Genomic DNA, 24,158 nt, shown 5'->3' on the forward strand with positions numbered 1-24,158 from the left:
TAGGAACTATTTAGTAAACAAAAAGGATATTTGGATGATGAACTTGATTACAGGAAGCAGTCCTTAGACCAAGCACATAAGGTAAGTTGAATTATTGGAATATTCAAGCAGTCTGAATGAGACTGACCTATCCATATTCCATCGGCTGATAGAAGCCTTTTAGTTAAAACTGAGTTGAAGAACAGATGTTATAGACTTGGTTTCATGACTTAATGGAGTATTTCATCCAAAATAAGTCCTAGTTACTCTCTGATTGTGCCATGAATCTTCAAAGAAATATTATGATCGACTTAGTCAGCACTAGGGAATACAGGATACTCCTTTAACAAACTACTCTTTGTTTTAGGAACTGCATTGCTGCTACAATTTCTCTTAAGAAAAATACCGGAGTTTGAACTAAGGCAGTTTGCAAATGCCCTTTCGTGTTAAGAAGAGACAGTGATTCTGAGTACATGGTGAAAGAGATCATGAGAGGTGGTTTGGTACAAAAAGCAGGAAGGGGTTTTCCCCCCTGGCATTAAGACAAAATGAAAGGGAAAGTTTTCCATACTTAATTTCTTCCACTCTGCTTTCAAAGGTACAAAAGCTGGATCAGTAAGAATGTTGGCAATGAGAAGTTTATCGCTGCAAGCTTGAGAAGTGTCCATTGATAGACATATCTGAGGGACATAACATAGCTGATTAACCCTCTGTGCTCCCTCTTTCTAGCACAGAGACTCGGGTTATCATGCTTCCACATTATTATGCGCACATAACAATATATCAGGGATTATGAACTGATGTGTGAAATGAAAGCTCCCTGCAGACTTTGCCTAACGCACAGAAGGGATTTCTGCATTATCTTAGACAGGGCAACACCACAGAGCATTCTCTATATTATTGTCGGAGATGTGGCAGAAATATGGAAATCATTTCGTATCAAACACATTCCACCCACACCTTTAAAAGTGAGAGGAAGAGGCTTATCCAGAATACACAGAGGACTTTTATTCCTCTCGAATAAAAGGCTCTCCCTGCTATCTATGCGTATTCCAGTGAAACTATCTAGTGGGTGGTGGCTGGTGACAAGCAGTCATGGAGGCGTTTGTTGTTTTCTAGGTCCTAGTGCTGCTTGTTCAACAATGCATGTCCATTTAAATGAAAATAGAATGATTAGGAGTTTAACTGGAAGTACTCAATTTAGGCAGACATGGCACCACCCAACTACCCACCACTCTTGCACAGCTATATCAGCAGCAAAGTAAGACTTTGATGTGCAAAACGGGTCTCCTTCTTGCACTCAGACACTATGTTGTCTCCAGAGCTCCCCCCCCCTAATTCCATTGAATTTATTGCTGTTGTTGTCATTTCATTTATGAATCTCCTTTTTCATAATATGTCTCAAGGTGATCTGCAGTGATAAAATAAAATAAATAATCAGTGGAAGTAGTTTTTAAACAGTACAGAACTGCCCCCCCAAAACAGGTTTTAAAACAATAGAAAGTGAACATTTAAGGCAGAGACCTTTTCACCCTGCTGGAAAAGCTTGTTGAAACAAAAGCACAAACAGTGTGTGCCTGGGGATGCTGTTCCACAGAACAAGGGCAGCCACACTGAAAACTCTGCCCCAAGTTTCTGTGGAGTGGACTTCTGATCTCTTTGGAACCTTGAAAAGAAGCTCTCTGACAAACCACAGTAACCTACTGGGTATAAAGGGAGTTTCTCAAGTAACCTGGAGCTGAGCTGCATATGTTTGTATATTCCATGTCAGTACCAACACCTTGAACTTGACATGGTATCAGACTGGCAGCCAGTGCAATTCCTTCAAGCAAGGCATGATATGCTGCTGCTGGTTTGCTTTCACAAGCAATCTGTCGACCATGTTTTGCACTAGCTATTGAGATCTCCCTCTTCACCACACCTTACCCAATGGATATGTCAGACCCACTCTCTTGCTAGACTCAGGGTACTTCCAAATGGGGGCTTAATATTGCACAAAGGACTTTCAGTTATTAGGAAAAGGGTTTTGGCAGCTGGTTTTCTTTTAAAAAAAACTTAGCAGATTTTCCACAGAAAGGGCAAAACCAGATTAAATTAGTTATGAACAGGGTCTGATATTTGGGTGCCGATGGTATTGTACGAGGTGAATAAAAACTGGCTTTCATGAGCACAATGACCACTTCCCGCTTAAAATGGGGGGTGCCCTTTGCGTGGACGCGTGCAGCCCCTAGATCTGGAGCGGCTCCAACAGCATAGGCTTGGCTTTGCCTTCCCTCAGGTGGGATACCTGGAGGTCTCCGCCTACCTCAGTCAGTTGTCCAATCCCACCTGGGGGAAGCGTTGCCAAGGAGACCAGGCCAGGTAGGGAAGGGATTACCTGCCCACACAATAGAGGGAGGATCTTACCTAGGAATCCTCACTTGGCTCCAGAGCTTCTCCCACCCTACCCACCCTCAGTTAATGTCTTATTTTGCAGGTTAACTTTTCTTCACAGGTTTTGCAGGTTAACTTTTCCTTCACAGGTATGCGGGCGCTGCTACGCTAAGGTCGCTGTTAAAGGGCCGGAAAGGAATTTCCCTGCATTGGCAGGTTTCGCCTTTCCCGTAGCAAAACGTCACAACTTTGGCGGTATCAGGCCTTGGGCGGAATCCTTTTGTCCATCTTCCTCTTGCGGCGGCGATACCAGGGTTCCCCGTTAAAGGGGTTTTCTGAAGGGAGGCTTTGGCCGTACACCGAAAGGTCGTCATTGCTCTCTCCTGCGGCGGCGGCGTTACGGGGGCGGCTATCTCTGCTTGAACATATGTTCTCCAGAGCCGGCCCATCCCCCCCCCACACACACAGTGGATAACCCTGATGCTCCCTAGGCCCCGGCTGGGGACTGGGGAGGGACAACGCCCAATGCCTGAGCCAAGGTCTACCCACATTTGAAAGTTAATAAAGTTGTGGCCAATTTAATCCCATAGCATGTTGTCTTGAGTCGTTATTCCACATGACGGGGGGACCGTGCAGGATCTGGGGACTCCGCCTGTCCACGCAATAAGCATCCACAGCAAAGGAACAAAAGGGAAAACACCACAGAGCAAGTATTTCAAGAGCATAATGCAAATAACAAGCCTCACAGTGAACAAATCATTTCCCCCTTTCATTTAGCACATTTTAGAATTGGAAGCCATGCTTTACGATGCCCTGCAGCAGGAAGCGGGAGCCAAAATGTCCGAAATCCTCTCGGAAGACGAAAGAGAGAAGCTGAAGAATGCTGTGGAACAATGGAAGCGTCAGGTGATGAGCGAGCTCCGCGAAAGGGACGCCCAGATCCTCCGTGAACGAATGGAGCACATTCAGCATGCGCAACAGGTAGGCTTTGGGCAGGAGGAAATGGTCCAGTACTTCTGAATACCCCTTGCTGGAAACCATAGGAGAGAAGAGTGCCATTGCGCTTGTGTCCAGTTTGCAGGTTTCCCACATGCATCTGGGTGGCCACAGGTTGCTGGACTAGATGGGCCCATTGGCCAGATCCAGCAGGACTTTTCTTATGTTCCTATGTTGAAGAAGCTCCCTCAAGCAGAGGAAAACCTGTGAAAGAGGTGCACTGGCTTTTCATAGCACCTGAGTTTCTTCCGCCCTGTTATATAGCAACAACTCAGGACCAAGTTACTTGAAAGACTGTCTGCAGCCACAGACCTGTAAGTTCATTCATGTGAACCAAGGCTCTGGAGGTATTGTGAAATTTGTCAGAATTTTGTACATATCCAAGGAATCAGAGATGTCTGCATCACAGCCCCTAGCTAAGCCCCTTCCTGAAGTGTTTGAAAAGTTGTTCAGGTTAAAATGTTACTCCCTAGAATGGTAGTATTCACGCAGAATTTTACTTTTCACAGAGAATTAAAGAGTTAGAAGAAAGAATTGAAGCTCAAATAAGACAAATAAAGGAATTAGAAGAAAAGGTATGTATAGTAATGACAACCCTGAAATATGTGAATGATAAGGTGTGCCTATTGCAGTAGGATTTGTATATAACTATTTGCAACAGCCTCATTTAATGCTAGTCATTTTCCAAATGATCTGGTTAGATGGAGGAATTGCCTTGATCATTACCTGCTCAGTCACAAGTGTTATGAAGAACATTCATACGGGGTTGTAGAAAAGGGGTGGTTTCTTCCTCATTTGGCATTTTGGCTTCTGGAAGTCAAATCATGATTCTTCAAGCATAAATATGTTTTCATATAATTTATTTCATTTTAGTTTATGTATGTTATAGCCAGCATGGTGTAGTAGTTATGGTATTGGCCTAGGACTTGGGGATTGTTCTTGTTGTTGTTTAGTTGTTTAGTCGTGTCCGACTCTTCGTGACCCCATGGACCAGAACACGCCAGGCACTCCTGTCTTCCACTGCCTCCCGCAGTTTGGTCAAACTCATGCTGGTAGCTTCGAGAACACTGTCCAACCATCTCATCCTCTGTCGTCCCCTTCTCCTTGTGTCCTATGGTTTAAATCCCCACTCAGGCATGGAGCTCCCTGGGTGACCTTGGGGCAGTCAATCTCTCTCAGCCTAATCAACCTCTGTTGATTAGGACTATTGTCAAGCTAAAATGGGGTGGTGCTAGTTGTGGTGGAAAGAACTCTGTATGGCACACTGAGTTCCTTGGAGGAAAGGCAGGATATTCATATAATGAAATTCCCAGAATTCCTTTATATATGTAGGGCGGATGCAGCCTCGGGGAAAGAACAGGTAGGAAGGCAACAGCCTGGAGACAATGGGCTATAGCCAATGTAGCACTACATTGAAGCCATTTAGTGGTATTCTTGTTCCGCTGGCAAAGTGTTTGGTGCCAGAGGAACATGGCTGCGCAAGAGGACATAAGAGCAGCCCTTACCCATCCCACCTGCCAAATCTGGCCCACAGGGAGTAAAAGAGATAAGGTTCTGGCCTGCCAGGCATTTCCCCTGCTGTGGAGGATTAACAAAAGTTAAAGGAGTTCTGTATTCAACTTGCAGTAGCACCAAGGGGCTCACGTTCTGGTCATGATGCAACATTCATGAGTTAGTGAATTTTATTTGGGGGGGAAATAAGAACCAATGAAAAGGGCAAGGAATATGCCCATGTGAGAAGGGGCCCCAGTAAATTCAGTGGGGCTTACTTCTGAACAGACATTTATAGGACTGCATCGTTAACAATATAACTGTGCTATCCAGATACTAGACTTTCCCTGCTGCTAAAGGGATTAGCATCACAGAGAGCATGAAATTTTAACTTGACATTGAATTGAGGAAGATGGTCGAGGGTAACCCAGCAAGATGGGTGGGGTATAAATAAATTAATAATAATAATAATAATAATAATAATAATAATAATTATCATCATCATCATCATCATGAAAAGATGAAATGCAGCCATAAACTTCCCTTTTCATGTTACAGTATCAAACAGTCTTTATTATGGTCAGAAACCAGACAACAGAAATAACAATAGTAACATGTATAACTACAATAGCACCAAGGGGCAGAAGCAATACACAAAATCCATAATCTCACATATAACTCATTTACATTAAAAGTTACACACCAGCAGCTAAAGGCAGTAATCCAGAGACATTATGGGAAATTATGTGGAAGGAGAACTAAAGATTCATTTAACTTGTTTTCCCATCATTCTCTGAACCTCTTGGGTTCCAGTTTCAAACCTGACTCCCTCCAGATGTTTTGGTATCCAGTCCCATTAGCCCCAGTCTTTGTGGCCAGTGGTCAGGCAGGAATGATCAGAACTGTGGTTGAAAACTTCTGGAAGGCACCAAGTTGAGGATGTCTGCTCTACACTGTTCATGGACATGAAATGTATGGAAATGCTGATCAAATTGGAACTATGCCCTATTGCTGCTTATTTCATCTCTTTTTCCACAGACTGTTGTGTTTTGCTCTTATCTCGAGTTGTTGCTCGTTTCTCACTAGGCTTACTGTAATTTCTTTTTCTTTCTCTCTCTTTCCTTTCCCTTGTTTCCCCCCCTTTTTTAGTTTTTATTTTTGTTTTTATTTTTCTCTTTAGCTTTCATTCTTTGGTCATAGTACGCCCGCGCAATGGCAAGAGGTAAGTCTTTTGTTTTCCAGTTCTCTCTTTCTCCTCTGCTTCCTGCTACACTCTGGTTCTGTCGTCTCACAAAGCCAATGTCAGAGACTGGGCAGAGGAGGAATGGTAGAGACCGCCTCCCTAGCCTGACCCTTCCAGAGAAGAAGAAGACAGTTCAGAATTACAAGAGGGGTTTGAGGGAGATCACAGCTCAGAGGCAGATAAGGGGGAAAACTGGGAAATAATGGGAGAGGAAGAAGAAGCATCAGAGGGGAGACAGCTAACAGACATAATATCTTTAGAAAGCATTCCAGACCCCCCTCTCTCAGAACTCAGCGGGCAGTAAAAGTAGGAGAGCAGAAAGCTCAGAGGCAGAAAGCACATTTTCAGGACCCATAGTGATGTCACATAATAAGAAAGTGGGAAGGGGTGGCGACTCACTCGGAGCAACGCCATTACCCCAGGTGTCTGCATTTCTAAGCCTCTCTCTGTGTATATTGAATAAACAGCATTGGTAATAACTTCCTTGTCTTATCCATTCCTGGCAACCTACCATGGGATCCTGGATCCTGTGACGCCCAACAGCCAGCTATGTAAAGCTGCATGTGATCTTGTAGAGCCTGGACTCACCCCGGTTGGCTTGTCAAAGAATCTGAAAGGCAAGGAGATGCTGTGCTTTCTAGATGACCTAGTGGACTTTGCTTTCAGACTAGAAATTCCAGGGCAGAAAAATTGTACTTAAATACTGAATTCAAGACTTCCCTAGAAAAAGTGAAGAAGACGAAATACCTTTATCTGCTCAAAGAATGACTGTGTGCTCATTTATGCTGTAGTCCAAGGAACAATTATCTGGGAGCAAGTCCCATTGAACAAAGGGATGGATTCAGCTAAATAATTGTATTGCAATGGGGCTTCCTTCCCTCCCTGCCCACCCACCACCATATGTCCATGCACCTCCCCTAAATCAACTCTGGGATATAAGTAGAACCCAAAAATAGTATCTGGGAAAGGAGAGGGGGAATGGTTTCATCAGAAATGCTTACCGATGGAAAAATTGTAATAGTGCTGTGCTGAATTCCCCCCATAGCCCTATGAACCTGGGAGTAAGCCTTACTGGACGCCATTAGATTTTCTTCTAAGTCTATATGCACGGGATTGTGCCATCAGTGTCTTAAATAACTTTAACAAAAATATGCGTTCATACTCAGAAATCAAATGACCAATGCATGTATGATCCAATATGCTCCAGCTTGCTTTTCACTGAGTGCTTTGTTAAAATATTAATTTTTAAAGCCCAATTCATCAGTGGTTAGCTCACCCCTGTGGTACAGCCTGTGCCCAGATGGCAGCAGTGGGGCATCACAGCTGAGCCTGGGGCAGAAGCAGTTGGCTGCTCATCCTGTTCCTATAGGGTCCTCCTCAGCTGTGAAATTGCTGCCTTCTCCCTTCATCTTCCCCATCACTTGGGCACATTGGGTCTCCCCCCCCCCCAGTAAGTTTATCTGAGGCAGAGGAAGGTAAACTGAAATGTGACCCAAAGGAGTGGGATATGTGTTTGAGACACACAGAGGTTTTGTTTCATACTACCTTTATAAGTAACTTTAGCTTCTATTGTATATATATTTTTTCTTTCAGCCCAGAGAGAAATCTAGGAAATCTGTCTCATATGGAACACTATAACAATGGTAGCCAGTGCTGGAAAGGAAAGAGACATTGCCCTTTCAAGAAACTAGGCTGTGTACTGTATTTGGACATTAAAGACTGGAGATCTGCTCTTTTTGACCATTTTTATAAAGAACAACTTGTGTGGATTTTATTTTGGAGTGAAGTTTGATCTTCTGATAAGTGTAACTGTGTAACTTTTTACAAACTAGTATTAGAATTGTCAAAGAAGAAAGCCAAAAAACCAACAAACCCCCAATTGATGAACAACTACTGGCTTCTCTCTAAGGGAAGCCTTGACTTTGCTGCTCAAAAACAACTTCAGCTTTACATGAAAAGCAGTAAACTCATTCAGATGAAGTGGATATATTTTGGTTCCCTGCTAAGCAGGCAGTAAACTGCTTCTGTAAAGAAGTGAACATGTCCTGTTTTGTACTTCGGTCCTTTGTACTGTTATTCATAGTTGCTTAAATACACGTCTTGAAGGAAGATTCTCAAAGAACTCCAGGCTGGCGAAAATATGAATGGCTGAATGGCTGAATGACAACAAAAACGATACTGTATTTCAAAGTGTTTTTTAACCAATAGAAATGGGGAACTACATGCAATTGTATTTGGTGGTGATCATTTAAGAAATACATGTTTCATTTCCATTACACATGAAATCATTTATATGAAACTATTCCCAGGCATTAAAAGGGGGGGGCGGGAGAGAGATTTGTTCTAAAATTTCATTGAAGTTTGTCTACAGCGCTAGTAGAAAAATAGCACCATGATTAAGGTGTAATGCACTTGAATTCCTGGATGAAATGAAGCCAGCAACATCAGCATACAGGGAAACTGAAGTGGGACTGAAATAAGAAATTGAAAGTTGCTTGGATCTGTAAGGTCTGTCATGGAAAAATCTCTGAGAAGTTTACTTACTATCATGAGAAAGCACAAGATCTCTTGGCTTGAATGTTGGTGGAAGTGTCACCTGAGAAGCGAAGAAACCGCAAGGATGCAAAACAATGCACATAAAATTGCCAAGAGAAAAAGCAACCAATACTGGATATACAAAAGGCCTATACAGATATATTCTAAGACGAAGGAAAGAAGAGGAGAGAAGAGGACAGAGTCAAAACACCAAATTTCCTGGAAATAAATTTGAAGCTCAAGGAATTGCCCAAAGGTGAGAAGCTGATATTTTATGTACTCATTCACTACCTTACAAGCAAGCATTCTAATGGCCTATTCCTTATGCAAACCAATGTTGCTAAATGCTCAGTGGTTATCTAAAACCCATAACTATTTGTGTTTGGTTGGTTTATTTCATGCATTAACTGTCTTCCAGTAAATGTGGAGGCTATTTTTTCTCCAGTTGAATTCTGAATCTTTAGGAAATTAGATACATATATGTAAATATTAAGTCCTAGGCACCCACCGTGGCCCTGCTTGTGTTGCTTTCCAATGCTGCCTGCTACCCACGCATCACCAAACTCCACCCTACCCCAAGGCTATTCTTTGGAGATGTGAAGTATTGGATTCCAGTCAAAAAAACTGTTCTGAAACAAATGAGATAGCCCAAACTGCAATGTGTCAAAGCGGATTAAGAAGATAGCACACTTAAGCACAATCTTTCCTAATGATATTGACTTAAAAGTAACTTCCGCTTATTACTTCCTTGCTTCAGGAAGTAAGCACTGCGGCATTGCAGCCCAATTCTAGTCATGTTTATTCAGATGTAAGTCCCACTCCGACATAAGATTGCATAGGACCACAGCCTAAATGCAGCTTGGCTTGTGTGGCAGATCCCACTAAATTTCCATTGGGCTAAACTAGCTCAAAGGCAAATATGTTGGTTTAAGTTGTTCCCACCAAAAATTACAAATCCAGTAGCATTTCTTGAAGTTGCTTGAATGCCAGCAGAGCAACTGTTTTCTTCACTTAGGAGATGATCCCAATCATATTTGATTACTGTGTAAGAAAGTAATGCCAAAAGCAACAGATTCATTTTAGAGTTACATGTATTTATTTCCCATTCTACAGTCATCCACTTGAGGGAGCTCCAACCAATAATATGTGTTGTGTAGTGTTAAATATCATTATCTCATATTTAAAGGGCTTGGTAGATACTACACACCAAGTTGCAGCAACATTCCCAGGACTGCATCTGTTCAGGGTTCTAGCCAGTCAGTATTCCCTCCTCCATAATAGTCATTTTCTATTCCCTCCCCCCATTTCTTTTTATTTTTCATTTGCATTTAATATTATGTAGCTATTGAGCATGCTCAGTCCTTATCAGACTGTACTAATCCATGTGATTGGTTATACTTTGGTAGATGAGACACTGGAGTTTAGGTCAAGCAATCATCAAATTTAATTTACAACACAATGCCATACAAATATTACTCAGCAGTAAGTCCCACTAAGTTCCATGATACTTCCGAGTAAGTGTGTGCAATATTTCAGCCTCAATTTAGTAATAATAATAATAATAAATTTATTATTTATACCCCGCCCATCTGGCTGGGTTTCCCCAGCCACTCTGGGCGGCTTCCAACTGAATATTAAAAACAGTACAGCATCAAACATTAAAAACTTCCCTAAAGAGGGCTGCCTTCAGATGACTTTTAAAAGTAAAATAGTTGTTTATTGCTTTGACATCTGCTGGGAGGGCGTTCCACAGGGCAGGTGCCACTACCGAGAAGGCCCTCTGCCTGGTTCCCTGTAACCTTACTTCTCGCAATGAGGGAACCGCCAGAAGGCCCTCGGCGCTGGATCTCAGTGTCCGGACTGAACGATGGGGATGGAGACGCTCCTTCAGGTATACTGGACCGAGGCCGTTTAGGGCTTTAAAGGTCAGCACCAACACTTTGAATAAATGTACATGCTATTCATCTAGAATATAGATACATTTTGACATTTTTTTTCAAATTTCATGTTATAAAACGTGGCAAGGTTTACAGTTTAGTAGACAAAAGCCACTTCTTGAAAGTAAAGATTATCTTTTGTAATATTATATGATTAATAACTGGGGAACCTGAACTACAGGGTATTCTCTGTTACTTTACCAAACTTAATTCAGCTTGAAATCCCATTGTGAAAAACCTATATTTAAAAGATACATTGACCATCACATGGGCTCTATTTGTTTGCCACAGTAAACCTAGTTAACCATCAGGTGTGGGTGAGGAGGACCTTTGGCCCTTCAGATATTATTGAACTGCAGTTCCCATCATCCATGATTGTGTTTGTTGGGGCTGATGGGAATTGTAGTTCAGCAACATCTGAAGATCCAAATGCTCCCCACACCTGGTTCACTGTGAAAATGCCTGTCTGGCCTGCCTTGCTCCTCACTCCTAGTATGTGACCAAAACACAAATCCTGGCTTAGCATTACATCCGAACCAGGGGTTGTGATTTGTTTCATTCCAGATAAACCGTGATTGTTAAATCAAGAACAAATGCTGACTTACCACCATTGTTTATTTGGAGTGACACAATGCTATCTCATGTTTCATGGTTTGCTTCTTCCTAATACAAGAAGGGAGGAGTTAAGGGGCTGCAATCTTCTCATGTCCAGTAAACAATGGTTTGCGGCTTACTGTGATGTGCAAAGGTGGTCGTTGTGATTAACAGAGCACTTTGGGCTTCTCTTAGCTGTGTTGCTAATCGCTGAGAGGAAAGTGGATATGTTTTCAGACTGAAATGCAAGATATATTCTTGTTGTTTAGTCATTTAGTCGTGTCCGACTCTTCATGACCCCATGGACCTGAGCACGCCAGGCACTCCTGTCTTCCACTGCCTCCCGCAGTTTGGTCAGACTCATGCTGGTAGCTTTGAGAACACTATCCAACCATCTCGTCCTCTGTCGTCCCCTTCTCCTTGTGCCCTCCATCTTTCCCAACATCAGGGTCTTTTCCAGAGAGTCTTCTCTTCTCATGAGGTGGCCAAAGTATTGGAGCCTCAGCTTCACAATCTGTCCTTCCAGTGAGCACTCAGGATAGATTGTGAAGCTGATATATTCTAACCTTTTTCAAATGACTTCTTCATTTAAAAAATGTGTTTGAAGATTTATGCATAAATGAATATGGCAGTGGAGATTAACCCTGAGCAAACAACAACAACAAAAAGCCTGAACATTTACAAGCAAGGTGTGTTTGGTACTTCTGCTTCAGTGTTCCAGCCATTTTACAGAAGCTGAAATGCTTGGAGTTGACACTGCCAGACTGAATTTGCAACCTTCTATGATGAGATTAGACGAAGTTCCTGAGGCAGGAATAATGACATCATGGTTGCCGCTTGAGCCCAATGTAGCTTTTGTAGCACAGTTGGGGAAATGGGTTGGTTATAGTGAAGCTTGAGTTTCTCATTACTGTTTCATAGAATCATAGAATCATAGAATCATAGAGTTGGAAGAGACCACAAGGGCCATCGAGTCCAACCCCCTGCCAAGCAGGAAACAAAAAAATATGGAACGCTTCACGAATTTGCGTGTCATCCTTGCGCAGGGGCCATGCTAATCTTCTCTGTATCGTTCCAATTTTAGTATATGTGCTGCCGAAGCTTATTCACTTATTCCCACTAGCAAACAATTTGATAAATTTCCCTGCTGGGCTTTACTAAGCAATTTTTTAAAAAACAAAAACCTCTGCTTTATTAAAATGGTCAATTAAGTTGTCAACAGCAAGCACCTCATCCAGTTATGTTAAGGAAAAATAAGTGGCCTTAGGCAGATAAATCTGAAAACCAAATTTTACAGAAAGTTGAAATGTTTCACTCATTACGAAACTGTTACTTAGTATTAAAACTATAACGCTCTGTTTCAGAGCCAGTACATATTCCAGATTTTCTCTATGTGGAAATATTTATTTATTTAGAAATTTTTGTATACTGCTTAACATTCACACACAAAAAGAAATCCAGGTGTTGTCTGATATACAATAAAACAATGGAATAAAACTGTATAATAGGAAAGCATGCGTATTAAAATATATCAAAGTTTATTCACCCCACAATATGCCTGTATGGATAGTATACATGCATTTTTAAAATAAAGCTTTAAAACTCACAGATGTGAAGGTTGACACTCACTTAAATGAGACAGTTAGCATTCACTGGTATATGTCCAAAAAGTCAAGAAATACCTATGCAACAAACATACTTAAAGGACCATGCAGTGGTTCACAAAATTTGCCTGGGACAAACATGTACCCATATTTTTGGTACTCAGTTGGTTAGAACATCAAGGTTGCAGGTTTGATCCCCGAGTGGGACAGCTGCATATTCCTGCATTTCAGGGGGTTGGACTAGACGATCCTTGTGGTCCCTTCTAACTCTACAGTTCTATGATTCTATGACATGCATCTCTTTTCAGCAGTGACTATTACTGAGCTTTTTGAGTCCGTAAAGTTCTTCTGAGACCCCTTTGCTTCTAGTCAGTGGCATCTTCCTAGACTATAAGGGTTAACCACTTTAATTACCATTTTAAAAAGCCCTTACATCTGTTAAGCTTCTTCACAGCTGTTGCGTTTGAGGCAGTGATAGCGTTTATTGGTAAAGAATTGATTGCTCCCATCTGCCAGCGATTCACTGGGAGGGGCCAGCAAACAAGAGGCCATTGTTTTATAGCGGTTGGTCACATTTGCGTTTGTAGGCTGGGAAGGCTTTGGGAAATGTCTGCAGGCAAGAGAGCCTATCATTTCAAGAAGTACCAAAAGACCAGCCTGTGATTGCCACATAAACCTGCCCGACTCTTGACAAGGTTCATTGATTAGACAAACCCTGCTTTGATGGAAGTTCCGTTTTTCAAACAGAAGCACATGGCAGGGGCTAAGAGAATGATGGAGCACGGTTGCTTCTGGGAACAATAAAAGGGAAAAGGGTGCTGATCAGCATTGTAGTGACTCAAGCTTCTCCATGAATAATGTTTTTAATGGGCGATGTGTAATTAAGATCAGGTGGATGTATTTTTCAGATAGGAGCATGTGGCATCCATTCTCTTTCATTTAGAGTCCACATAGTCCTACTGAATTGTTACTGAGCTTTACTCTCTTTGGGGAATTAATACTACAAGCAGCGTTTGCATTATTTATCTTATACAGGCTGTTTTAGCACACTAGGTGATTTGTAATTCACATATTCACTGTTTATCAGTCAAATAACTTTGTAGTCATTGGGTGGAACCCACAGAAGTGCTCTTACACTAACAGGAGAGCTATTGATTCAATGGAGGCATCTGCTAACAGGCAAACTTTGCTTATTAGTCCTGTCATTCCCCACATGCACCCCAAAAGAAAAACACCTCTGGGGACTTGAGGGACTCTCCAGTACAGGGTGGAAGGTAACTGCGAAAGAGCAGTCAGCAAAATCACTGTAGATGCCTCTACAGTGGTACCTTGTGTTAATTCGTTCTGGAGGTCCGTTCTTAACCTGAAACTGTTCTTAACCTGAAGCACCACTTTAGCTAATGGGGCCTCCCGCTGCCGGAGCACGATTTCTGTTCTCATCCTGAAGCAAAGTTCTTAACCCAAGGTACTATTTCTGGGTTAGATAAAGGTAAAGGGACCCCTGACCATTAGGTCCAGTCGTGACCGACTCTGGGGTTGCGGCGCTCATCTTGCTTTATTGGCTGAGGGAGCCGGCGTACAGCTTCCGGGTCATGTGGCCAGCATGACTTTCTGGGTTAGCGGAGTCTTTAACCTGAAGCGTATGTAACCTGAAGCGTATGTAACCCGAGGTACCACTGTACTGGGTAAACAAATTCCTCCAGGAGTGCAAAAGCACCAACTGGATTCTGTCCATCTTTCATAACAGTGCAAGAATGCACTCCTGTATGAGGAAAGATTGTTGTCTGTGACAAGATCTACAACAGGAATAAGAATAAACTGTTCTCAATAATATGCATAAAAAAGCAAATCTACTTCAACCCCACCCCACTAAAAATAGGCAGAGAATTAACCGCCTAAAAGCAAATAGCAAAGGTGCCAGGGATGCTTCCCTGAGGAGAGCATTCCACAACTGGGCAGCGAGCCCTGAGAGGACTAGTTATTGGGTCACCATTCTCTGCACCTCTCTGGAATAAGAGAAGGGCCTTGAACACAGTTGGTTCATGAGTGGAGAGGCGATATAGCAAAGAAAGCTCAGGAGAAGCCTGAGGTCAAGATTTAATTGGCTGGTAAAACTGTGGATTTCAACATCACACGTTTGCATTGGAGTTTTGAAAGTGGCAAATTAGTGAATAGTTACTTCATTCGCCCCAAAGTTTTGCATCAATTCTTACTGGATATAAAACTTTATTTAGAGGGCTCTTGGCAAACACAGCTTTATGAATAATAATTGAGAATATTAATAGCAAATCTCATTATTAATGAGAGATTATTTCCATCCTGCCAACCTAGCAGTTCAAAAGCATGTCAAAGTGCAAGTAGATAAATAGGTACCACTCCGGAGGGAAGGTAAACAGCGTTTCCATGCACTGCTCTGGTTCGCCAGAAGCAGCTTAGTCATGCTGGTCACATGACCCAGAAGCTGTACACCGGCTCCCTCAGACAATTAAGTGAGATGAGCGCCGCAACCACAGAGTCGGTCATGACTGGACCTAACGGTCAGGGGTCCCTTTACCTTTATTTATTTCCAAGAAGCCCTTGTGTGATCTTCATTGGCTCCCTCGCCTTCCATACTCTGCCCCCTCACATTCACAATGCCAGTAGCATCCAAAAGACAAGCTGTGCTCGTCTGCAGCACTAAGCAAGTTGTACATTAGGGATGGGGAACTAATTCCCTTCAATATATTATTAGGCTCCAACTCCCGTCGGCTCCAGCCAGCAGAGCCAATGATTAGGATGTTTAGTCCAGCAATAGCTGGTGGGCCACAGGTTCCCCATCCCTGTTCTATAGGCTAGCATGGCTATTCTTGTGGAATTTGCTGGCTCTAGTGACAAAGATGTATCAAGGAGGACCCACAAGCTTCTCTCCTGCTCCTTCAGGGGGAGTGCAATCACATCCAGAACAGGTAATTTACCGTATTTTTTGCACCCTAACACTCACTTTTTTCCTCCTAGAAAGTAAGGGGAAATGTCTGTGCGTGTTATGGAGGAAATGCCTACAGGTGGCATGCCTACGGATTTTCCTCCTCTAAAAACTACGTGCGTGTTATGGTCGGGTGCGTGTTATAGAGCGAAAAATACGGTACCTATTTCTCAGACATGGGAACAAACCACCCCAAAAGCCTCTGTCTCCTTGGGATTCAGATGCAGTTTATTGCCCCTCATCCAGTCCACCTCCACCACTGTATCCCAGCAGTGACTTAAAGCTTTTACAGCCCTCCCTGAAAGTAGAGCTGTGTGTCATCAGCATACTGATGACACCTTGTTCCAAAGCTCCTAATGACCATTCCCAATGACTTCATAAAGATTTTACATAACACTGGGAAGAAAAAAGTGTTGGTAGCAAGGAAAAAATAGGTATAAAACAGGGGTCTGCAACCTTTAAGACAAAAAGAGCCACTTGGACCCGTTTCCGAAGAAAAAAACACACCTGGGAGCCGCAAAACCATTGCGACATTTAAAGCATGCGCGCCGCTGCCCTCCGATCTGACAGCGGGCGGGAAGGTGACATTGGGACGGTGCGTGACTAACGCACGCACCGCCCCCATGCAACATCACAGCCAGTACAGCGCCCACCACAGTGCGGAGTGTCAGGGCGCACAATGCGCCTCCTCCCCTCGCTAGTATCCGCCCCGGAGCCGTGGCAAAGGTGTAAAAGAGCCGCATGCGGCTCCGGAGCTGCAGGTTGCAGACCCCTGGTATAAAAGAATAATTCCCTGGATGACAAGATCCAGGATTAGGGCAAGTTCTCTTTGCTGAGAGAACCCCAGCAAAGTTTAAAAATCACAAAATATGCAGCAAAGTAAAGTGTGTTAGACCTTTAAAACACGTGCCCTTCTGTGCTCCAAAAAGTGTCCCCTTAAAAAGTTCCCCTCCTCCCCCAGCATAGGGAAAAGGCCACACATATAGCAAGTTTAAAATAGTTTACAGTACTTACAAACTCTTTAAATGTGAGGTTCATGTGCTTTTCCATACATCAATCAGAAAAGTTGCACAGGCTGTAAAAATTGGCTTAGTTCCAAAGCAGAAGTTCCTAAACTATTAGTATATGAATTCAAGAGTGGCTTGTTAGAACCATGCAATCTGAGCTTGGAGTAACCAGCTCAGAAGTCCTCACACATTGAACTTCTCAGATAGAAGGGACCAAAGGCTTGATTGCCTAGTCCTTCCCAAGGTGAGCTATGTCTGGCAGGACAGCTTTCTCTATGGTTTTAACCCCTTCATGCATTATTTAGATTTAAGCTTGTTCGTGATATGAGGCTAGTTATCCTACAGATATCCCTATGAAATCCCATAGCACAAGCACCTGGTGCCTCTGATACCCATCCCCACTGAGTTGCTAGGCTGATTCAGTTCTGAAGCCAGGTCTGAACTCAGACTGAATGTATAATATTGCATTCCCGCCCTCCCCAAGACTTGTTGAGCAATCCTAAGGTAGAAGGGCTTATTCCTGTGATGGAGGAACTACTGCTTCCTATATCCTGGTAGCTCACTCCAGCCAGGGCAGAAGGATCTTGCAGAATGTTTGTATTTATTTTTTTCTGTTTTGTTTCTCCTCCCCCCTGTTTTCCCTTTGATTGACATCAGTGGCATGGAAAATCACTGTGCTTCAAGGCTGGCATGGCTTTGCCATTTTCAAGGGCAAGTTGTTTTTTATAGCCAAGGCCTCCCACAATCATCCTGAGCACACCCTCCTTTCGAGAGCTGTTGCCAGCAACACATCACCAGTTCCCCTTAAGGCACAAGTGCCACCCTGTCTGTAGAGCTCCTCTCCACCAAGGGAGGAGCACATACTCTGTATCCTTTAGTACTGTAGACTGATTTACCCTACCTTTATTTCCTTTTTATTTTCAGGTTTTGTTTCATTATAAACACAGCTGGGTGAATGTTAGTGTAGTTTCGTCCTTTACAAATATAGACTCTGGTAAGGTGGTGGTGGTGGTGTGTGTGTGTGTGTGTTTACAAATAAATCTGCAAAAGACAATGGGGATTTAAATCTCTCTACGGCAGAAAATCATTTCAATAATAATAATAATAATAATAATTTATTATTTATACCCCGCCCATCTGGCTGGGTCTCCCCAGCCACTCTGGGCGGCTTCCACAGAAACCAAAAAACACTAAAATATCATACATTAAAAGCTTCCCTGAATAGGGCCGCCTTAAGATGTTTTCTGAATGTCAGGTAGTTTTCCATCACCTTGACATCCGATGGGAGGGCATTCCACAGGGCGGGCGCCACCACCGAAAAGGCCCTCTGCCTGGTTCCCTGTAGCTTCGCTTCTCGCAATGAGGGAACCGCCAGAAGGCCCTCGGCGCTGGACCTCAGTGTCCGGGCAGAACGATGGGGGTGGAGACGCTCCTTCAGGTATACTGGGCCGAAGCCGTTTAGGGCTTTAAAGGTCAACACCAACACTTTGAATTGTGCTCGGAAACGTACTGGGAGCCAATGTAGGTCTTTCAAGACCGGTGTTATGTGGTCTCGGCGGCCACCCCCAGTCACCAGTCTAGCTGCCGCATTCTGGATTAGTTGTAGTTTCCGAGTCACCTTCAAAGGTAGCCCCACGTAGAGCGCATTGCAGTAGTCCAAGCGGGAGATAACTAGAGCATGCACCACTCTGGCCAGACAGTCAGCGGGCAAGTAGGGTCTCAGCCTGCGTACCAGGTGGAGTTGGTAGACAGCTGCCCTGGATACAGAATTGACCTGTGCCTCCATGGACAGCTGTGAGTCCAAAATGACTCCCAGGCTACGCACCTGGTCCTTCAGGGGCACAGTTACCCCATTCAGGACCAGGGAGTCCTCCACACCAGCCCGCCCCCTGTCCCCCAAAAACAGTACTTCTGTCTTGTCAGGATTCAACTTCAATCCATTAGCCGCCATCCATCCTCCAACCGCCTCCAGGCACTCACACAGGACCTTCACCGCCTTCACTGGTTCTGATTTGAAAGAAAGGTAGAGCTGGGTATCATCTGCATATTGATGGACACCCAGTCCAAACCCCCTGATGATCTCTCCCAGCGGCTTCAAGAATGTTAATTAGTGGCCTGTAAGTGCAAACATTTTATATACATACAAACTATTTACATTTAGTTGTTAGACCCATTTTGGGTCAGGCAAGGGGTGGGGAGATGAACGATTAGTCAAAATGTTCATTTCCCCTGATAAACATTGAAGTTTAAACATGAAAGAAATATAGAAAGCCATTTAAAATCCAATCAGTTCTGTCTCTTTTGTGTGTGCGTGTTCTAGTCAGGGAGAAATATAATTTGTCAGCAAGCCTCTTTAATTCTATTTATTATTAATGAATATTTAATCAGTGTGCATAGCAAATGAGGTTATTTTAAAAAAACCAGACTAAATTTCCAAGGGGCACATTCGCTGTAAATTCATATCTATTTTTTATGGAATCAAAAAAAGTAAGAGATTAGTTCTGGTATGCAAACAGTGTGATTTAGGGTTTGTTTTTTTATTAAAAAAAAATCCATCTGATATACATTTGCGAGCCCTGATTATAAACAATGAAGACCAGGCAGTGTGTAAATTGTCCTAGATGAAGTTCAAACAACAGTGTTATTTGATGAGGTGCCCGTCAGAAATTCTCGTCAGGCCATCTTAAGTCATAATTGTCTAAATTGTGTTTGTGCTGCTTGTACATTCAAATCCAGATTATAATGATCTAATCCAATTACTTAGCCACAAACCTAGGAGAATAAGTGATGAAAATGATACCCACATTTTCTGAGGTCATGGTTTGCTCCCTGCGTAGCCATCTGTTTCCTGGGCTATCCCAGTTTCCTTTCTGTTTGAATGCTTTGTTTCTTTTATGTCCACATTGTAGAAATGTGTACATGAAAGGTACAGCTGATATGCAATGGCCAGCAGTGCTCTAAAACTTTGCTTGGCTTAAACGCAGTGTGTGATAAAGTAGCTTTTGAACTGCTGCAGGCTGCACTGCTGCAGTGACCTACTTCCCCAATTCATATGTGTGCAATGTTGTGGGTGGAACTCTTGATACGTCTGCAGAAGATTTATCTGCTCTGCCATGAAAGTTCACTGGATGGAATTTAATTGGCCACTTATACATCACCAAAAAGAGAGCAGGGGAAAACCACCACCAAAAAGAACAAGGAAAGACACATATTTGTTTAAAATTTGCATATGCTAAATTACATGTATAGCGGCAAGGCTAGCAGTAATTACCCTAGTTGAATAGAAATGCAATATATTTCCCCATAGCAGGGAAAACAGTGGTCAGGTGCTTTTTCAGCCAGCTGTTGAGATGCTTACTGTTGATGGACACCTTCAACTCCCTTCATAGGGTGCTTCATCTTTAAAAACCAGACTTGGAACAGACAGCCTTTCAAACATAGGATTAGTCTCTGACAGCCCTCCAAAGAGATGTCAGAGTAGGGCATATGGCCATCCTAGGAAGCATTCACAGGGCTGGGAAGTGGAATGGTAGTAATCACTTGCCATAATTCCAAATTTGTACCCTTTTTTTGATAGCCCTCAATACCAGCAGTGGGGAATCTCCATCTAGTGGGTCTCATTTCACCTGGGAGGGATCTTAATTTGGCTTACGAGGTCGGTTTTCCCTAAACAATGGCCAACTGTCCCACACTTGACATCACATTCTCCTAGGCCTGCCATATGTCAGGAATTTTCCTGACATGTCCAAAATGACGCCAGGGGGGATATTTGCCAAATTGGCAAAATGTCAGGGGGAACCCAGATGTAAGACGTGATGGAAAAAGCAGGTGAAAACAGCTCAAAAAGCTTAAAATCTCTATTTTGGGGGTATGTTTCCACCAAAAAGCTCAACAATTTGGGTTTGTATCAAAGTCGTGGGCTGCGCTGATAAAAGGGGCTGATTGCTCTGAGAAGCAGAGTCCTCTATCTTGTGTCAGCTGTTGAAAAATGAGCCTTAGACAGCATGATAAATTTAGACTATGGTGAATTTATAACTCTGTTTTCTGAATCCACATAAAGGGGGAATTGAAAAAGCTGAACAGTTTTCAGTTGAAAGTTGCTATCAAAGGGTGCTCACAGAGAGAACAGGGTTTCAATCACATTAAACGTATTTATTCACCCAAGAGGAGGAAAGGGATTAGAACAGAAAATCTGAGCTGACATCCTGCCCTTAACTCATGCCACTGGGGTATTCCTCCCCCCACCCCATATTCAAAAGTGTGAATTGTGGGAAGAGTGTCTGTCGACCTGAATTTCCTGCTATAACCTTGAAGTGTGTAGCTTGAATAGCATGAAGTCAGACCCTTAATTTTCCTACCTGGTATCTATCCACTTCTCCAATTCCATGTTCATCTATGGAACTTTTCCTCTAATAGCTGTTTGTCCTTTCATCTTATAAGCATTTATAGTTAAGAGGATGCCAAAAGGTTGTGTGGACCACCTTATCATGCAAACTGACTGCCCTGTGCGGTAATTAGTACTCTGTTATGCATTAAGTCCAGGGGGGAGTCATGCGATAACCACTTCAGTGACTGTTCTGGGGTAGGGATCCAATTTGTTTCCAGCAGTATGAGCTGCATTGGTTCATAGCATAAGCTTGTAAAAATGCAGTTATCCTTGGACATGTTTAGACAGACGGATATGGGGAAAGTGATTTAAATATTTCGTTAAGTGCAATGATGGTCTCATTTGATTTTCAAAGCCTAAAACAACCCTCTGCACACAAAAGTAGGTGTTTATGATATATCCTGCGTGTGCATCACATATGATATATCTGGCGTATACTTCATATCCATTTCATTATCTGGACCAGTTCCAGTCTGTGTTCTGGCCTGCTTTTGAAATGGGATTGGTCAATAAAGCAAAACCCCCAATTTCATAGGGCATTCTACTTGCATTCAAGCAAATCTTCCCCCGGTTACCTAGTGTAGCATCTTCTGCTATATAGACCTGCCAGTGGTTAGGAATGGTGAATTCAGACTGGAACTGATTAAGGACAATAAGATATTAAATATGTAATTCAGATTTGCTCGTGGAATTGATCTTCCAGGAAGTAGATAATTCCATATCCCATTTGGGTCAACATATCCTTCCCAAATACATTCACCGTTAGAATTGCAGGGAAAGAGAGGAGATTAAGTTCATACATTTGCAGGCTTAATCAGCAGCCTTACTCACTACTTCCTGACATCAGTACATCAGCTCTTTTATGAGCCATACTTTTATAGCTTATCTGCATCTGATTTTCTTAAGGCTTAATGATGCTGCAGACCCTCACGTCATTTTGCATCTGAACTTTTACTAGTCTGTTGTTCATTTAGGAATCTCAAAGGAGTTGTATTTCGAAATGTGCGTTGCCTTTATCTATCTCTGGCTTAATTTCCTGTGCAAGCCCATAAAGATGACAGTGGCAATAGCAAAACATATGGTCTGCCCTTTGTCACTCACTTCAGTCATCTCTTTCAAAGAGCACCGCAATTGAATACATGCACATCCTGAAGTGGTCTGATTGGAAGCTATAATCCACAGCAGCATCTACACTAAGTGAGCTCTCAAACACCCCTATCCACTTGGATGGGACATCTATTTGACTTCAGATAGCTAAGAGCCCTTATCTGAAGTAAAAATCCTACTGCCCTACAACATCAAGGCCTCATAAAAGATAGCAACAACTCCTTATTCAAGAACATCCACTTCACATTGGTTCTAGTGTTTCCTACTTTTGAAAAGCTGATGTGATAAATCTTAATATCTCCTGCATAGCAAACATTGACTGGTTGAACTGCTCCAGCACAAGTAGAGAATATATCAGTATATGTTTGTTTCATTTGAGAGATGTATGCCCTGCCCTTCTCATGCTTTTGCACTATTTTAAAAACATGGTATTCCCAAGAGGCATGATCATGGTTCAAGGATGCATTCCAGCCATGCAAAAGCACTAGCAGAGGGCATTAGAAAGCTTAGGATGGGTTGTGGCCTGAGGGGGAGTCCTGAGAGCTGGCAGAGAGGCATGGAGAGCTCTATGTGGCTCCCTGATCTGAGTTTCCTTGCTACTGCTAAAATGGATGCTCCATTCTGGACTCGCACCAAGTCCAGGAGCAACGTCTGCCCTCCTGTGGGAGCTGATTGGCTGGCCTCCACTTTGGGCTGGAGGACATAATAAACTATTGTGGATCTCTAAGAAACAGTAGCCGATATTGTCATATTTGGTTCAGCATCACAATGTCTATAAGAAATGGCTACTTTTATCTCATAGGCATGACTTTTGTCAAAATTTGTGGTGCAGTGGGTTTTTATTATTATTATTATTATTACTTAATTTCTATACCATTTAATATGTTATAAGTTTCTCTAAGTGGTGTACTGAAAACTGAAGGAACCACAGACAACTTTATATCTATCTATCATCTATCTATCTATCATCTATCTATCTATCATCTATCTATCTATCATCTATCTATCATCTATCTATCATCTATCTATCAGCTATCTATCTATCTATCTATCTATCTATCTATCTATCTACAAAGTGTGCCTTGAGAGATGAAATACTGTGGAAAGTCCCCGGGGCATCTGAAAAGCAGACTCTTGGGACCCTACAGCCCTAGCAACTGGGACAGGGTGCTGGCATGCGTGTCCTCTCAGAAATAGTGGCCCTCACCCTATTTCTTACAAAAGAAATGGCCATGGATACAATCATAGGAATAATAATAATAATAATAATAATAATAATAATAATAATAATAATTTATGCCTCACCCATCTGGCTGGGTTTCCCCAGCCACTCTGGGCAGCTCCCAACAGAATATTAAAAACACAATAAAACATCAAACATTAAAAACTTTCCTAAACAGGTTTGCCTTCAGATGTCTTCTAAAAGTCAGATAGTTGTTTATTTCCTTGACATCTGATGGAAGGGCGTTCCGCAGGGTGGGCACCACGACCGAGAAGACCCACTGCCTGGTTCCCTATAGCTTTACTTCTTGCAGTGAGAGAACCGCCAGAAGACCCTCGGAGGAGGACCTGAGTGTTCAGGCTGAATGATGGGGGTGGAGACGCTCCTTCAGGTATACTGGGCCGATGCCATTTAGAGCTTTAAATGTCAGCACCAACACTTTGAATTGTGCTCAGAAACATACTGGGAGCCGATGTAGGTCTTTCAGGACCAGTGTTATATGGTTTCGGCAGCCACTCCCAGTCACCAGTCTAGCTACCGATTCTGGATTAAGGGAGGCATCTATCCTCAACAGGATCACCATCCTGAGGATTAGTCCTGCACACTCAATCTAGAAATGTGTGGTGCTTCAGTTTGGTGAGGCTGAAATGAAATAGGATGAGGCTTAAAAGCCAGCTGTGTCACTCACTCTAGGAGCAGCCTCTGGGGTAAGATTATTAAG

At 42.8% G+C, this 24,158-nt stretch overlaps 1 protein-coding gene across 18 annotated transcripts in view; it reads left to right on the forward strand.

Moving 5' to 3' along the window:
- JAKMIP3 (Janus kinase and microtubule interacting protein 3) overlaps nt 1-24,158 on the forward strand; it is a 105,039-nt gene that overhangs the window by 75,295 nt on the left and 5,586 nt on the right. For 9 of the 18 annotated variants that reach the window (XM_082222837.1, XM_082222848.1, XM_082222847.1 and 6 more), the window contains 5 exons: nt 4-81; nt 3,130-3,333; nt 3,858-3,923; nt 6,020-6,061; nt 7,676-8,873. In XM_082222837.1, coding sequence (XP_082078963.1) covers nt 4-81; nt 3,130-3,333; nt 3,858-3,923; nt 6,020-6,061; nt 7,676-7,720 — 435 coding nt within the window. In that variant the 3' untranslated portion in view covers nt 7,721-8,873. Of the gene's footprint in view, nt 1-3; nt 82-3,129; nt 3,334-3,857; nt 3,924-5,988; nt 6,062-7,675; nt 8,874-24,158 lie in introns of all 18 variants that reach the window. The other 9 variants (XM_082222851.1, XM_082222852.1, XM_082222853.1 and 6 more) reach the window with 2 other exon arrangements.

Source organism: Podarcis vaucheri (assembly GCF_965113315.1).
Source record: "Podarcis vaucheri genome assembly, chromosome: 5".
In the NCBI taxonomy this organism is placed as follows: Eukaryota; Metazoa; Chordata; class Lepidosauria; order Squamata; family Lacertidae; genus Podarcis; species Podarcis vaucheri.